An 18,570-nucleotide genomic window follows, 5' to 3' on the forward strand; every position below is an offset into this window, starting at 1 on the left:
GTCATAGTTTCCCTTCGTCTTCTCTCATGGTTTTATACCTACCACTGAAATGTTGCTGTAGAGATAAACCGACAATGACAATACAAGTCCATCTCCTTTCACTGTGATGCCTTTTGGCAACTGAATGTTCCGGAAGACAACTGGCTGATATTGTGAAAGTAACTTGTAAATGGATCGGAATCCATAAGAAAGGATTTATCGTTTTAATAACACTGTTTAGTCACGGGGGCCCTTCGAGGCCCTATAATGCACAGTTACTTTCTGTGTGTGTGTGTGTGTGTGTGTGTGTGTGTGTGTGTGTGTGTGTGTGTGTGTGTGTGTTGTCACTTCAGGGACCCTTAATGCACATCTGCCTCCCTTTTATCCCACCAAATGGACTACCATCATGTTAAGAGCCGTTCTTCCTCCCGTGGTGACCTAATAACGCCACGGTCACTCTCCCTGGTCCCTACAGCGCTTACCAGTCCCCTGACCCACTGACCATTCATCTGCCCCATCTCCTGAGGCTCAGGAAGTGGTGGGCGTGTGTCGGCATATAAGGCCAGCTATATGCACCCATCGTCCATGTCAGGGCAGCTGGGGCTCCAGAAGATCGAGTCAGAGCAAGACCGAGAGCAGCAAGACCAAGAGCATATCGCCTAAAGACTTGCGCCAGCATCTGAAGATAAGAGCGGTAAAGAACAGTGAAACCAACAGGTGAAATTTTGTTCTGTCTCTCGTCCATGCATCATAGGGTTTCAATAAAAAAAACTTGCTTACCAGGTAAAGCATTCTAATATAGTCTTTCTTTATCTATTTGTTTCATTCCAACGACAGGTGTGAGCTCCATCCTCCGTCCGTCTTCCATCCATCCATCCATCCATCCGACGTCCTCACCACCCACCCAGAGAACAGAAGCATGAACGTGGATACAGCGCTGTGGGGGGTCCTGGTAGGTCTGATCCTAGCCATGGCTGGGGTGGGTCAGTGTCTGCAGGAGGAGAACAACAATCTGCCGAGGGAATCAGCAGAGGTGCTGGCACTGGTAAGACTGACCACTACAAAACAAGTCTGGGGAGCATTCAGCAGGGTGCAATGTTTTTTGGAACATTCAGATAGAAATATGATACATAGAACAAACATATATATATATTTTTGCATAGAATAAGGAATCATGTCAGTTCTATTTGTAGCCTTTCTCTCTGTTTAACAAAGTTTGGTTGTTTGACAGGAGGGCGAGCACGTGGAAGGGTTTAACGAGTTGGACGATCGTCTCCTAGCCACTGTGATTCACTCTCTGCTCCAGAGAAACACCAGGAACCCCTCCGTTCTCCACCAGCCTCAGAGGTGAGGATCTGTGTTTGTGTGTCACCTATTTTCCCTTTACCAGCCTCAGATGTTCCAGTTCACTGTGTAATTATATATATATGTATATATATTTAGTGCATATAAACATAACGTCACCTCTCAGAGTCGAGGAGCCTATCTGTCACCGAAACGCAAAATCACAATTGAGTCTTTCCGTGAAAAGAGTGTCTTTTGGCCCTTTGATATTTAAAGTAGAAAATGTGCACCAAAATTGAATTTTAAAAGCCTGTTTACATGGAGAATTCAATATATCTAAATGCAGCATTTTAACGTGACCCTCCGTCAACCCTCTGTTACATGGAGAATTCAATGAATCCCTCCGTCAACTCTCTGTTACATGGACAATTCAATGAATCCCTCCATCAACCCTCTGTTACATGGAGAATTCAATGAATCCCTCCATCAACCCTCTGTTACATGGAGAATTCAATTAATCCCTCCGTCAACCCTCTGTTACATGGAGAATTCAATGAATCCCAATGTCAACCCTCTGTTACATGGAGAATTCAATGAATCCCTCCATCAACCCTCTGTTACATGGAGAATTCAATGAATCCCTCCATCAACCCTCTGTTACATGGAGAATTCAATGAATCCCTCCATCAACCCTCTGTTACATGGAGAATTCAATGAATCCCTCCATCAACCCTCTGTTACATGGAGAATTCAATGAATCCCTCCATCAACCCTCTGTTACATGGAGAATTCAATGAATCCCTCCATCAACCCTCTGTTACATGGAGAATTCAATGAATCCCTCCATCAACCCTCTGTTACATGGAGAATTCAATGAATCCCTCCATCAACCCTCTGTTACATGGAGAATTCAATTAATCCCTCCATCAACCCTCTGTTACATGGAGAATTCAATTAATCCCTCCATCAACCCTCTGTTACATGGAGAATTCAATGAATCCCTCCATCAACCCTCTGTCATTTCTATGAAGATTTCAACCCACTTAATTCCACCAATTCTCCCAGGTTTGACCCCCTTTGTAAAGCTCTAGTTATTTTGCTGCTTCATTTTCTGAAGATGATTCAGTGATTCATTAACATCTGTCCCTCATTTTAATATCTGCCCTGTTACGTTGAACTGAACTGTCATTTTAATATCAGCCCTGTTACGTTGAACTGAACTGTCATTTTAATATCAGCCCTGTTACGTTGAACTGAACTCTCATTTTAATGTCCGCCCTGTTACGTTGAACTGAACTCTCATTTTAATGTCCGCCCTGTTACGTTGAACTGAACTGTCATTTTAATATCAGCCCTGTTACGTTGAACTGAACTGTCATTTTAATATCAGCCCTGTTACGTTGAACTGAACTCTCATTTTAATGTCCGCCCTGTTACGTTGAACTGAACTCTCATTTTAATGTCCCCCCTGTTACATTCAACCCTGTTACAGTCAACTCTGTTACAGTCAACTCTGTTACAGTTAACTCTGTTACAGTCAACTCTGTTACAGTCAACTCTGTTACAGTCAACTCTGTTACAGTCAACTCTGTTACAGTCAACTCTGTTACAGTTAACTCTGTTACAGTCAACTCTGTTACAGTCAACTCTGTTACAGTCAACTCTGTTACAGTTAACTCTGTTACAGTCAACTCTGTTACAGTTAACTCTGTTACATTCAACCCTGTTACAGTCAACTCTGTTATTTTTAATTTAACATCTTGAAATGGAAAACATGTTTTTTTTTAATGGTGAACATGTGCTCTTTATGACAGAATGTTAAAAAAAAAGTAAGTGGAGCGGCCCAGAATGTAGTGGATAATGTGTATTTAGAAAATGTTTTCTACTTTTCAGCTCCTTTCAATAGACTTCATTGCTGATTCTCTATTCAGAGTTATCCTACTTTATTCAAACAATGAAAAACAACACTGTGTTGATCACATAGTGAGCCAGTTTGAATAGTAAAGTATGAATAATATTTCACACTCAGCTCCACCAACTGCATCAGCAGTTCAGCTTCTCTTCAGCTTCTCTTCTCTTATTTTAATTTTATTTTACCTTTATTTAACTAGGCAGGTCAGTAAAGAACAAATTCTTATTTACAATGAGGGCCTACCCCGGACGATGCTGGGCTAATTGTGCGCCGCCCTACGGGACTCCCAATCACAGCTGGTGATACAGCCTGGAATTGAACCAGGGTCTGTAGTGACACCTTTAGCACTGAGATGCAGTGCCTTAGACCGCTGCGCCACTCGGGAGCCTCCTATTCCCTATGAGGGACACTACTTATGTCCAGGGCCGTTTAGGGTAGTGCACTACATAGGGAATAGGTTGACATTGGGGTGCTACCTGATACTGAATAATTACTCCTATCTCCCATTCAGGTTTGGTCGTGACAGCAGAGGAGACTTGATGATGGGGGACAGGATACAGTCCAGAGACTGGGAGCAGGCTCCAGGACATATCTGGGGCATGGCTGTGCCGCAGAGATTTGGCAAGAAATAGGCTTTGGTTGAGACTCAACATCTCACTCACATCTCTGCTGGTAATAAAGAATTTGGTTCAACACCCAGCAAATATAGGTTGAAAGTAAAATATGGACTCATACATTATCCAGTAGATAAATGTTCTCTCTCCCTAACCTGCTGAGTTCCATTCCATTAAGCTGTACAGAACTAGGAGATCTTGGAACCTAGTAAAAACCCACCACTTCTCTCAGATTTTAGCAGTGCTGATTGGTGCATATTGGAAATCTGGGAGAAAGTTGAAAACAGAGTAGGTGCGCTTGATTTATCACGCCACATATTCGGGCGACCTGAATCAAGTGCACCTAAAGTTAGAGCTGCTGTAAATTGGCAGCGTACTTTTGATCGTTGCTCTGCCATTCTCTGTTTAACCAATAAAAGGCGTCTGACTTGAAAGTGTCTGTTATGAGTGTTGTGGGTGATTGGAGAGGGTAAATATTGACTCAATATGAGCCAGAACAACCCCTTAGTGTATAGACCCTAGAGTTTCTCTGATCCACTTCTGTTGAGCAACAAGCTAGTTTCCGTCCAGCTGGCAACAGATTTTGATGCGAATATTATAAAATACTTTAAAGTACTACTTAAGAGGTATCTGTACTTTACTATTTATGTTTATATTTACTATTTATTTAACTTTCACTTTACTACATTCCTAAATAAAAATATATACTTTTTACTCCATACATTTTCCATGACACCCCAAAAGTACTCGTTACATTTTGAATGCTTAGCAGGACAGGACAATGGTCTAATTCACGCGCTTATCAAGAGAACATCCCAACGTTGTAGTTTGTAGTTACTGTATTTCTGTTATCCTGTTTATCACTCTGAACAACGTAGTAGTTTGTAGTTACTGTATTTCTGTTATCCTGTTTATCACTCTGAACAACGTAGTAGTTTGTAGTTACTGTATTTCTGTTATCCTGTTTATCACTCTGAACAACGTAGTAGTTTGTAGTTACTGTATTTCTGTTATCCTGTTTATCACTCTGAACAACGTAGTAGTTTGTAGTTACTGTATTTCTGTTATCCTGTTTATCACTCTGAACAACATAGTAGTTAGTAGTTACTGTATTTATGTTATGAAAATAAAACTTTCCAAATGAAACAAACACCCCCACCTCTCTGTCATGGTTTAAACCATTTATTTCTATGTAGTACTGTCCACTCAGTTGTATTTGGGACAAACCATTCCACCATATTTGGGACATTTATTTCTATGTAGTAGTAGTAGTAGAGCCATGACTACATGGCACTCTATTCCACAGTACTACATAGAGCCATGACTACATGGAACTCTATTCCACAGTACTACATAGAGCCATGACTACATGGAACTCTATTCCACAGTACTACATAGAGCCATGACTACATGGAACTCTATTCCACAGTACTACATAGAGCCATGACTACATGGAACTCTATTCCACAGTACTACATAGAGCCATGACTACATGGAACTCTATTCCACAGTACTACATAGAACCATGACTACATGGAACTCTATTCCACAGTACTACATAGAGCCATGACTACATGGAACTCTATTCCACAGTACTACATAGAGCCATGACTACATGGAACTCTATTCCACAGTACTACATAGAACCATGACTACATGGAACTCTATTCCACAGTACTACATAGAGCCATGACCACATGGAACTCTATTCCACAGTACTACATAGAGCCATGACTACATGGAACTCTATTCCACAGTACCACATAGAGCCATGACTACATGGAACTCTATTCCACAGTACTACATAGAGCCATGACTACATGGAACTCTATTCCACAGTACCACATAGAGCCATGACTACATGGAACTCTATTCCACAGTACCACATAGAGCCATGACTACATGGAACTCTATTCCACAGTACTACATAGAGCCATGACTACATGGAACTCTATTCCACAGTACTACATAGAGCCATGACTACATGGAACTCTATTCCACAGTACTACATAGAGCCATGACTACATGGAACTCTATTCCACAGTACTACATAGAGCCATGACTACATGGAACTCTATTCCACAGTACTACATAGAGCCATGACTACATGGAACTCTATTCCACAGTACTACATAGAGCCATGACTACATGGAACTCTATTCCACAGTACCACATAGAGCCATGACTACATGGAACTCTATTCCACAGTACCACATAGAGCCATGACTACATGGAACTCTATTCCACAGTACCACATAGAGCCATGACTACATGGAACTCTATTCCACAGTACTACATAGAGCCATGACTACATGGAACTCTATTCCACAGTACCACATAGAGTCATGACTACATGGAACTCTATTCCACAGTACCACATAGAGCCATGACTACATGGAACTCTATTCCACAGTACTACATAGAGTCATGACTACATGGAACTCTATTCCACAGTACTACATAGAGCCATGACTACATGGAACTCTATTCCACAGTACTACATAGAGTCATGACTACATGGAACTCTATTCCACAGTACTACATAGAGTCATGACTACATGGAACTCTATTCCACAGTACTACATAGAGCCATGACTACATGGAACTCTATTCCACAGTACTACATAGAGCCATGACTACATGGAACTCTATTCCACAGTACCACATAGAGCCATGACTACATGGAACTCTATTCCACAGTACCACATAGAGCAATGACTACATGGAACTCTATTCCACAGTACCACATAGAGCCATGACTACATGGAACTCTATTCCACAGTACTACATAGAGTCATGACTACATGGAACTCTATTCCACAGTACTACATAGAGCCATGACTACATGGAACTCTATTCCACAGTACCACATAGAGCCATGACTACATGGAACTCTATTCCACAGTACTACATAGAGTCATGACTACATGGAACTCTATTCCACAGTACTACATAGAGTCATGACTACATGGAACTCTATTCCACAGTACTACATAGAGTCATGACTACATGGAACTCTATTCCACAGTACTACATAGAGCCATGACTACATGGAACTCTATTCCACAGTACTACATAGAGCCATGACTACATGGAACTCTATTCCACAGTACTACATAGAGCCATGACTACATGGAACTCTATTCCACAGTACCACATAGAGCCATGACTACATGGAACTCTATTCCACAGTACCACATAGAGCCATGACTACATGGAACTCTATTCCACAGTACTACATAGAGCCATGACTACATGGAACTCTATTCCACATCAGGTAACTGATTCAGCTATAGAATCAGACTTATAAATAACCCAGATAAAAATACACCTTCTGGAACAGCGGAGACTGTGGGGCGGCAGGGTTAGAGGTTAGTGGTTAGAGCATTGGACTAGTAACTAGTAACCGAAAGGTTGCAAGTTCAAATCCCCGAGCTGACAAGTCCTTCTGTAGCTCAGTTGGTAGAGCATGGCGCTTGTAACGCCAGGGTAGTTGGTTCGATTCCCGGGACCACCCATACGTAGAATGTATGCACACATGACTGTAAGTCGCTTTGGATAAAAGCGTCTGCTAAATGGCATATATTATTATTATATATATTAAGTAACACACACACTGGTACAGACACACGCATACGTACACACACGCTAGCACTCTACACACGTACATTGTGATATAGTTGTTTGGTGGTATTTTACATTTTGTATTGTAGATTTGTAGTGGTGTTATAATGTTATATGATGTACTGTTTTATCTTTTGTTTTACATGTGATGTAAGTGTGTTTGGACCCCAGGAAGAGTAGCTGCTGCCTTGGCAGGAACTAATAGGGATCCATAATAAACCCCAGGAAGAGTAGCTGCTGCCTTGGCAGGAACTAATGGGGATCCATAATAAACCCCAGGAAGAGTAGCTGCTGCCTTGGCAGGAACTAATAGGGATCCATAATAAACCCCAGGAAGAGTAGCTGCTGCCTTGGCAGGAACTAATGGGGATCCATAATAAACCCCAGGAAGAGTAGCTGCTGCCTTGGCAGGAACTAATAGGGATCCATAATAAACCCCAGGAAGAGTAGCTGCTGCCTTGGCAGGAACTAATAGGGATCCATAATAAACCCCAGGAAGAGTAGCTGCTGCCTTGGCAGGAACTGATGGGGATCCATAATAAACCCCAGGAAGAGTAGCTGCTGCCTTGGCAGGAACTAATAGGGATCCTTAATAAACCCCAGGAAGAGTAGCTGCTGCCTTGGCAGGAACTAATAGGGATCCTTAATAAACCCCAGGAAGAGTAGCTGCTGCCTTGGCAGGAACTGATGCTGATCCCCAATAAATACAAATATAAAAATACAATTACAATCTGGACAGATGCAGGTAAATAAAAGTCACGTATCTTCTAATGAACAAAACACAAATCTTATTTCTGAAATGCCATATGACACTTAGAATACCATCAAACTTGATATACCCTAACAAAAAATGTGTATCAAAAGTATCCATTAATTATAATCCACACAATAATTCACATTTCCTGTCGCTGCAGGATTATTTTCCTGCTGTGATAAACTGGTCAAATTAAGATCTAACATCTGTATAGACTGTTTTCACATAGTAGCTTCCACACAAAGAGGAGGAAGAGGAGGAGGAGGATGAAGAGGAGGAGGGGGAGGAGGAGGAGGAGGAGGAAGAAAAGGAGAAGGAGAGGGAGGTATAATAAAAATGTCCCCTCTACCAGACAGAATGTATAAACAGGGATTTTGGAATGAATTGGCCACACTTGGAGTTATTATGCGGGTCTATTCACCCATACATTTACAGTTCCCATCAGGGAACACAGGATGCAAATTTAAACAGTCTTTGGGACATCATTTTATGTTATTTTCCCCTTCACTTAATCCAACATCACTCAGTGTAGTAGATAAATACTTTCAGCTATGTCTTGTAAATGCATTGAAATTGCATTAGCATGAGGTGAAATGTAATTATGAAACTCATCAAACAATACAAAATAACGAGACGAGGGGTAATTTGCTTCATGAATGTAAAACCGCTAGCTACATTACATATTCAGTCCCTGAAAGGAACTAATATGTAATATCACGCTGTGTAACACCCTTTTTCTCATTATGTCCACCGCATGTATATTTATCATGAATGTTTTTGTTGAATGTCATAAATATTTAGTTAGGCTGGTTTAATATACACTTACTTAAAGCAGTTTAAAGTACCCATTGATCTTGTGTGAAGACGGATCCTTAGAAAACCTGAGTCAGACATTGTCCTGCAGACCCATACAACTGTGTTTTTCTTTCTGTGGTGAAGAATGAGAGAGAAAAGGTGAAGGATGAGAGAGAAAAGGTGAAGGAGGAGAGAGAAAAGGTGAAGGATGAGAGAGAAAGGGTGAAGGATGAGAGAGAAAAGGTGAAGGATGAGAGAGAAAAGGTGAAGGAGGAGAGAGAAAAGGTGAAGGATGAGAGAGAAAAGGTGAAGGATGAGAGAGAAAAGGTGAAGGATGAGAGAGAAAAGGTGAAGGATGAGAGAGAAAAGGTGAAGGATGAGATAGAAAAGGTGAAGGAGGAGAGAGAAAAGGTGAAGGAGGAGAGAGAAAAGGTGAAGGATGAGAGAGAAAAGGTGAAGGAGGAGAGAGAAAAGGTGAAGGAGAGAGAAAAGGTGAAGGATGAGAGAGAAAAGGTGAAGGAGGAGAGAGAAAAGGTGAAGGATGAGAGAGAAAAGGTGAAGGATGAGAGAGAAAAGGTGAAGGATGAGAGAGAAAAGGTGAAGGATGAGAGAGAAAAGGTGAAGGATGAGAGAGAAAAGGTGAAGGATGAGAGAGAAAAGGTGAAGGAGAGAGAAAAGGTGAAGGATGAGAGAGAAAAGGTGAAGGAGGAGAGAGAAAAGGTGAAGGATGAGAGAGAAAAGGTGAAGGATGAGAGAGAAAAGGTGAAGGATGAGAGAGAAAAGGTGAAGGATGAGAGAGAAAAGGTGAAGGATGAGAGAGAAAAGGTGAAGGATGAGATAGAAAAGGTGAAGGAGGAGAGAGAAAAGGTGAAGGAGGAGAGAGAAAAGGTGAAGGAGGAGATAGAAAAGGTGAAGGATGAGAGAGAAAAGGTGAAGGATGAGAGAGAAAAGGTGAAGGATGAGAGAGAAAAGGTGAAGGAGGAGAGAGAAAAGGTGAAGGATGAGAGAGAAAAGGTGAAGGATGAGAGAGAAAAGGTGAAGGATGAGAGAGAAAAGGTGAAGGAGGAGAGAGAAAAGGTGAAGGATGAGAGAGAAAAGGTGAAGGAGAGAGAAAAGGTGAAGGATGAGAGAGAAAATGTGAAGGAGGAGATAGAAAAGGTGAAGGATGAGATAGAAAAGGTGAAGGATAAGAGAGAAAAGGTGAAGGATGAGAGAGAAAAGGTGAAGGATGAGAGAGAAAAGGGCTGCTAACTAAATACAATGGTTTACCGAGGTAGAGAAAGTGAGAGAGAGCAGCACAATTAGACCCAACCAAATCATGAGAAAACAAAAAGATAATTACTTGACACATTGGAAAGAATTAACAAAAAAAACAGAGCAAACTAGAATGCTATTTAGCCCTAAACAGAGAGTACACAGTGGCAGAATACCTGTCCACTGTGACTGACCCAAACTTAAGGAAAGCTTTGACTATGTACAGACTTAGTGAGCATAGCCTTGCTATTGAGAATGGGCACTGAAGGCAGACCTGGCTCCCAAGAGAAGACAGGCTATGTGCACACTGCCCACAAATTGAGGTGGAAACTGAGCTGCACTTCCTAACCTCCTGTCCAACGTATGACCATATTAGAGATACATATTTCCCTCAGATTACACAGATCCACAAACAATTAGAAAACAAATCCAATTTTGATAAACTCCCATATCTACTGGGTGAAATTCCACAGTGTGACATCACAGCAGCAAGATTTGTGACCTGTTGCCACAAGAAAAGGGCAACCAGTGAAGAACAAACACCATTGTAAATACAACCCATTTTTATGCTTATTTATTTTCCCTTGTGTTCTTTAACCATTTGTACATTGTTACAACACTGATATATATATATATATATATATATAATATGACATGTGTAATGTCTTTATTGTTTTGACATTTCTGTGAGTGTAATGTTTACTGTTAATTTGTATTGTTTATTTCACTTTTGTATATTATCTACCTCACTTGCTTTGGCAATGTTTCCCATGCCAATAAAGCCCCTTGATTTGATTTGATAGAGAGAGACAGAGCGCGAGAGAGAGAGAGAGAGAGAACGAGAGAGAGAGCGAGAGAGAGAGCGAGAGTGAGAGCGAGAGTCAGAGAGAGACAGAGAGCGAGAGCCAGAGAGAGAGAGACAGAGAGAGACAGAGAGAGAGAGAGAGAGAGAGAGACAGAGAGCGAGAGCCAGAGAGCAGAGAGAGAGAGAGAGAGAGAGAGAGAGAGAGAGAGAGAGAGAGAGAGAGAGAGAGAGAGAGAGAGAGAGAGAGAGAGAGAGACAGGGATGGAGAGAGAAAGACAGAGAGAGAGAGAGATAGAGAGCGAGAGACAGAGAGCGAGAGACAGAGAGCGAGAGACAGAGTGAGAGACAGAGAGCGAGAGACAGAGAGCGAAAGACAGAGAGCGAGAGATCATCTCTCAGCAAGACAAAAATAATGCTGCTCCAAAAAAGGACCACAAATACAAATTCCATCTAGACACCGTTGCCCCAGAGCACACAAAAACTATACCTTGCACGGCCTAAACATCAGCACCACAGGTAACATCCACAAAGCTATGAACGATCTAAGAGACAAGGCAAGAAAGGCCTTGAAAGCCATCAAAAGGAGCATAAAATTTGACATACCAATTAGGATCTGGCTAAAAATACTTGTGAGGTCTGAGTTCCGCTCACCAACCAAAAATTCACAACATGGGACAAACTCCAAATTGAGACACTGAATTGTAGAATTCTTCAAAAAATCCTCTGTGTACAATGTAAAACACCTAATAATGCATGCAGAGCAGAATAGGCCGATACCAGCTAATGATCAAAAGCCAGAATAGAGTCATTCAATTCTTCAACCACCTAAAAGTAAGCGATTCCCAAACCTTCCATAACAAAGCCACCACCTACTCTACACAGAGAGATTAACCTGGAAAAGAGTCCCCTAAGCAATCTGATCCTGGGGCTCTGTTCACAAACACAAACACACCCTACAGAGAGATGAACCTGGAGAAGAGTCCCCTAAGCAATCTGATCCTGGAGCTCTGTTCACAAACACAAACACATCCTACAGAGAGATGAACCTGGAGAAGAGTCCCCTAAGCAATCTGATCCTGGAGCTCTGTTCACAAACACAAACACACCCTACAGAGAGATGAACCTGGAGAAGAGTCCCCTAAGCAATCTGATCCTGGAGCTCTGTTCACAAACACAAACACACCCTACAGAGAGATGAACCTGGAAAAGAGTCCCCTAAGCAATCTGATCCTGGGGCTCTGTTCACAAACACAAACAGATCCCACAGAGCCCCAGGACAACAACACAATTAGACCCAACCAAATTATGAGAGAACAAAAAAAGATAATTACTTTGGAAAGAATTAACAAAAAAACTGAGCAAACTAGAATGCTATTTGGCCCTAAACAGAGAGTACACAGTGGCAGAATACCTGTCCACTGTGACTGGTCCTAAACAGAGAGTACACAGTGGCAGAATACCTGACCACTGTGACTGGCCCTAAACAGAGAGTACACAGTGGCAGAATACCTGACCACTGTGACTGACCCAAAGTTAAGGAAAGGCCGCTGTCGAAACTGAGATGCACTTCCTAACCTCTTCCCAAATATATGACCATATTAGAGGCACATATTCCCTCAGATAACACAGACTCCCAAAGAGTTTGGAAACAAATCCATGTTTGATCATTTCCAGTGTATATTGGGTGAAATACCACAGTGTGACATCACAGCGGCAATATTTGTGACCTGTTGCCACGAGAAAAGGGCAACCAGTGAAGAACAAACACCATTGTAAATACAACCCATATTTATTTATTTTCCTATTTGCACATCGTTACAATAACATATACAGACTTAATATGACATTTAAAACTGATCTATACCTTTGAAACCTTTGTGAGTGTAATGTCAACTGTTAATTTTATATATGATCTATTTCACTTGCTTTGGCAATGTAAACATCAAGGGCAGTTCTATCTAACACAAGGATACAGTTCTATCTAACACAAGGATACAGTTCTATCTAACACAAAGATACAGTTCTATCTAACACAAAGATACAGTTATATCTAACACAAAGATACAGTTCTATCTAACACAAGGATACAGTTCTATCTAACACAAGGATACAGTTCTATCTAACACAAGGATACAGTTCTATCTAACACAAAGATACAGTTCTATCTAACACAAAGATACAGTTCTATCTAACACAAAGATACAGTACTATCTAACACAAAGATACAGTTCTATCTAAAACAAAGATACAGTCCTATCTAACACAAAGATACAGTTCTATCTAACACAAAGATACAGTTCTATCTAACACAAAGATACAGTACTATCCAACACAAAGATACAGTTCTATCTAACACAAAGATACAGTTCTATCTAACACAAAGATACAGTTCTATCTAACACAAAGATACAGTTCTATCTAACACAAAGATACAGTTCTATCTAACACAAGGATACAGTTCTATCTAACACAAGGATACCAATAAAGCCCTTTGAATTTAATTGAATTGAGAAAGAGGAGAGAGAAACCTTTGTGAGTGCCAGAGAGAGAGAGAGAGAGAGAAACCTTTGTGAGTGCCAGAGAGAGGGAGAGAGAGAGAGAGAGAGAGAGAGAGAGAGAGAGAGAGAGAGAGAGAGAGAGAGAGAGAGAGAGAAACCTTTGTGAGTGCCAGAGAGAGGGAGAGAGAGAGAGAAACCTTGTGAGTGCCAGAGAGAGGGAGAGAGAGAGAGAGAAACCTTTGTGAGTGCCAGAGAGAGGGAGAGAGAGAGAGAGAGAAAGAGAGAGAAACCTTGTGAGTGCCAGAGAGAGGGAGAGAGAGAGAGAAACCTTTGTGAGTGCCAGAGAGAGGGAGAGAGAGAGAGAGAGAGAGAGAGAAACCTTTGTGAGTGCCATGTTCACTGCTCATTTCTGCCAAACCCTTTCGGACATTACAGACACCTCCTCCTCCATGCTTCACGGTGGGAACCACACATGTGGAGATCATCCGTTCGTCTCACAAAGACACAGCGTTTGCAACCAAAAATCTTTAATTTGCTACTCATCAGACCAACGGGACAGATTTTCACCGGTCTAATGTTCATTGCTCGTGTTTGTTGGCCCAAGCAAGTCTCTTCTTCTTATTGGTGTCCTTTAGTAGTGGTTTCTTTGCAGCAATTCGTTACCACAAAGGCCTGATTCTGGACTCTACCCCACACACTGGACTCTAAACCCACACTGGACTCTAAACCCTCACTGGGCTCTAAACCCACACTGGACTCTAAACCCACACTGGACTCTAAACCCACACTGGACTCTATCCACACTGGACTCTAAACCCACACTGGACTCTAAACCCACACTGGACTCTATACCCACACTGGACTCTAAACCCACACTGGACTCTAAACCCACATTGGACTCTAAACCCACACTGGACTCTATCCACACTGGACTCTATCCACGCTGGACTCTAAACCCACACTGGACTCTATCCACACTGGACTCTAAACCCACACTGGACTCTAAACCCACACTGGACTCTATCCACACTGGACTCTATCCACACTGGACTCCAAACCCACACTGGACTCTAAACCCACACTGGACTCTACCCACACACTGGACTCTACCCACACACTGGACTCTACCCACACACTGGACTCTATCCCACACACTGGACCCTATCCCTCACACTGGGCTCTACCCACACACTGGACTCTACCCACAAACTGGACTCTACCCACACACTGGACTCTATCCCACACACTGGACCCTATCCCTCACACTGGACTCTATCCCACACACTGGACCCTATCCCTCACACTGGACTCTATCCCTCACACTGGATTCTACCCACACACTGGACTCTATCCCTCACACTGGACTCTATCCCACACACTGGACCCTATCCCCCACACTGGACTCTACCCACACACTGGACTCTATCCCTCACACTGGACCCTATCCCTCACACTGGACTCTACCCACACACTGGACTCTACCCACACACTGGGCTCTACCCACACACTGGACTCTACCCACACACTGGACTCTACCCACACACTGGACTCTATCCCACACACTGGACCCTATCCCTCACACTGGGCTCTACCCACACACTGGACTCTACCCACACACTGGACTCTACCCACACACTGGACTCTATCCCACACACTGGACCCTATCCCTCACACTGGACTCTATCCCACACACTGGACCCTATCCCTCACACTGGACTCTATCCCACACACTGGACTCTATCCCTCACACTGGATTCTACCCACACACTGGACTCTATCCCTCACACTGGACTCTATCCCACACAGTGGACTCTATCCCTCACACTGGACCCTATCCCTCACACTGGACTCTATCCCACACACTGGACCCTATCCCTCACACTGGACTCTATCCCACACACTGGACTCTATCCCTCACACATGACTCTACCCACACACTGGACTCTATCCCTCACACTGGACTCTATCCCTCACACTGGACTCTATCCCACACACTGGACTCTACCCACACACTGGACTCTATCCCTCACACTGGACTCTACCCACACACTGGACTCTATCCCTCACACTGGATTCTACCCACACACTGGACTCTATCCCTCACACTGGACTCTATCCCACACACTGGACTCTACCCACACACTGGACTCTATCCCTCACACTGGACTCTATCCCACACACTGGACTCTACCCACACACTGGACTCCGTTACTGTCTATTATCTATCCTTTACCCCTACCTACAGTATACTGCTGTTACTGTCTATTATCTATCCTTTACCCCTACCTATATGTACACATCTACCTCAATGACCTCGTACGCCTGCACATGGTACTGGTACTGGTACTGGTACTGCCTGCACATGGTACTGGTACTGGTACTGGTACTGGTACTGCCTGCACATGGTACTGGTACTGGTACTGGTACTGCCTGCACATGGTACTGGTACTGGTACTGGTACTGGTACTGGTACTGCCTGCACATGGTACTGGTACTGGTACTGCCTGCACATGGTACTGGTACTGGTACTGGTACTGCCTGCACATGGTACTGGTACTGGTACTGGTACTGCCTGCACATGGTACTGGTACTGGTACTGCCTGCACATGGTACTGGTACTGGTACTGCCTGCGTAGAGCCACATTATATTTTTACTCCTTATTGTTATTTAATCCTCATGTCAGTATTTCTGTTTTTTATTTCTTATTTGTGATTGTTTAACTCTGCATTGTTGGTAAAGGAACCCGTAAATAACCATTTCTCTGTTTGTTTACACCCTGTTGTTTACCAAGCATGTGACACATAACATTTGATTCGATTTTTCATGTTACCACGAGAAACATGTCTCCACGTTATCAGGTATCAGACCTTTAGGGAATGTCTGGCTGCTGACAGATCAATAATGCTATGTTGTGCTGTGAGGGACAGAAGCTATGCTGCAGGACGTGACTGATCAGAGTGGAGGCTATGCTGCAGGACGTGACTGATCAGAGTGGAGGCTGATCAGAGTGGAGGCTATGCTGCAGGACGTGACTGATCAGAGTGGAGGCTGATCAGAGTGGAGGCTATGCTGCAGGACGTGACTGATCAGAGTGGAGGCTGATCAGAGTGGAGGCTATGCTGCAGGACGTGACTGATCAGAGTGGAGGCTGATCAGAGTGGAGGCTATGCTGCAGGACGTGACTGATCAGAGTGGAGGCTGATCAGAATGGAGGCTATGCTGCAGGACGTGACTGATCAGATTGGAGGCTATGCTGCAGGACGTGACTGATCAGAGTGGAGGCTGATCAGAATGGAGGCTATGCTGCAGGACGTGACTGATCAGAGTGGAGGCTATGCTGCAGGACGTGACTGATCAGAGTGGAGGCTGATCAGAGTGGAGGCTATGCTACAGGACGTGACTGATCAGAGTGGAGACTGATCAGAGTGGAGGCTATGCTGCAGGACGTGACTGATCAGAGTGGAGGCTATGCTGCAGGACGTGACTGATCAGAGTGGAGGCTGATCAGAGTGGAGGCTATGCTGCAGGACGTGACTGATCAGAGTGGAGGCTATGCTGCAGGACGTGACTGATCAGAGTGGAGGCTATGCTACAGGACGTGACTGATCAGAGTGGAGACTGATCAGAGTGGAGGCTATGCTGCAGGACGTGACTGATCAGAGCGGAGGCTATGCTGCAGGACGTGACTGATCAGAGTGGAGGCTGATCAGAGTGGAGGCTATGCTGCAGGACGTGACTGATCAGAGTGGAGGCTGATCAGAGTGGAGGCTATGCTGCAGGACGTGACTGATCAGAGTGGAGGCTGATCAGAGTGGAGGCTATGCTTCATGACACACCTGATCAGAGTGGAGGCTATGCTGCAGGACGTGACTGATCAGAGTGGAGGCTGATCAGAGTGGAGGCTATGCTGCAGGACGTGACTGATCAGAGTGGAGGCTGATCAGAGTGGAGGCTATGCTTCATAACACACCTGATCAGAGTGGAGGCTATGCTGCAGGACGTGACTGATCAGAGTGGAGGCTATGCTGCAGGACATGACTGATCAGAGTGGAGGCTGATCAGAGTGGAGGCTATGCTTCATGACACACCTGATCAGAGTGGAGGCTATGCTGCAGGACGTGACTGATCAGAGTGGAGGCTGATCAGAGTGGAGGCTATGCTTCATGACACACCTGATCAGAGTGGAGGCTATGCTACAGGACGTGACTGATCAGAGTGGAGGCTATGCTTCATGACACACCTGATCAGAGTGGAGGCTATGCTGCAGGACGTGACTGATCAGAGTGGAGGCTATGCTGCAGGACATGACTGATCAGAGTGGAGGCTGATCAGAGTGGAGGCTATGCTTCATGACACACCTGATCAGAGTGGAGGCTATGCTGCAGGACGTGACTGATCAGAGTGGAGGCTATGCTACAGGACGTGACTGATCAGAGTGGAGGCTATGCTGCAGGACATGACTGATCAGAGTGGAGGCTGATCAGAGTGGAGGCTATGCTTCAGGACGTGACTGATCAGAGTGGAGGCTATGCTTCAGGACGTGACTGATCAGAGTGGAGGCTATGCTGCAGGATGTGACTGATCAGAGTGGAGGCTATGCTTCAGGATGTGACTGATCAGAGTGGAGAATATGCTGCAGGATGTGACTGGTCAGAGTGGAGGGTATGCTGCAGGACATGACTGATCAGAGTGAAGGCTATGCTGCAGGACGTGACTGATCAGAGTGGGGGCTATACTTCAGGAAATGCCTGATCAGAGTGGGGGCTATACTTCAGGAAATGCCTGATCAGAGTGGGGGCTATACTTCAGGAAATGCCTGATCAGAGTGGAGGCTATGCTGCAGGACGTGACTGATCAGAGTGAATACAGCAGAGACTCTATCTGTCACAGCTTAATTTAATCATGACTGACGATGATATTCTGATATATTTAATATGACATGACTTATCATGGTCTCATCACGACTGTTTGAGTGCATGTGTTCGTGCGGTGTATTGTGTAGGTGTGTGACTTTAAAAATATCCCACCCTTAAAATATGTTTACTAAGCC

The 18,570-nt window shown here is 43.8% G+C and overlaps 2 protein-coding genes across 2 annotated transcripts; both read left to right on the top strand.

The window, feature by feature from the left end:
- Positions 1–459: 459 nt before the first annotated feature.
- npffl (neuropeptide FF-amide peptide precursor like) lies at positions 460–4,933 on the top strand. Its single transcript, XM_035769247.2, has 4 exons — positions 460–696; positions 817–1,024; positions 1,211–1,326; positions 3,687–4,933. The coding sequence occupies exons 2-4, from the start codon at positions 899–901 to the stop codon at positions 3,805–3,807; spliced, it is 363 nt and encodes a 120-aa protein (XP_035625140.1). The 5' UTR covers positions 460–696; positions 817–898; the 3' UTR covers positions 3,808–4,933.
- A 4,482-nt stretch (positions 4,934–9,415) lies between these two features.
- LOC127932607 (merozoite surface protein 9-like) lies at positions 9,416–18,567 on the top strand (the record flags this gene model as incomplete). Its single annotated transcript, XM_052528618.1, has 3 exons — positions 9,416–9,481; positions 9,845–9,913; positions 18,523–18,567. Coding segments are annotated over 3 exons (180 nt in total), but the record flags the coding sequence as incomplete, so codon positions are not given.
- Between the last annotated feature and the right edge of the window lie 3 nt (positions 18,568–18,570).

The sequence above is a fragment of the Oncorhynchus keta genome, chromosome 10, assembly GCF_023373465.1.
Source record: "Oncorhynchus keta strain PuntledgeMale-10-30-2019 chromosome 10, Oket_V2, whole genome shotgun sequence".
Classification (NCBI taxonomy): Eukaryota; Metazoa; Chordata; class Actinopteri; order Salmoniformes; family Salmonidae; genus Oncorhynchus; species Oncorhynchus keta.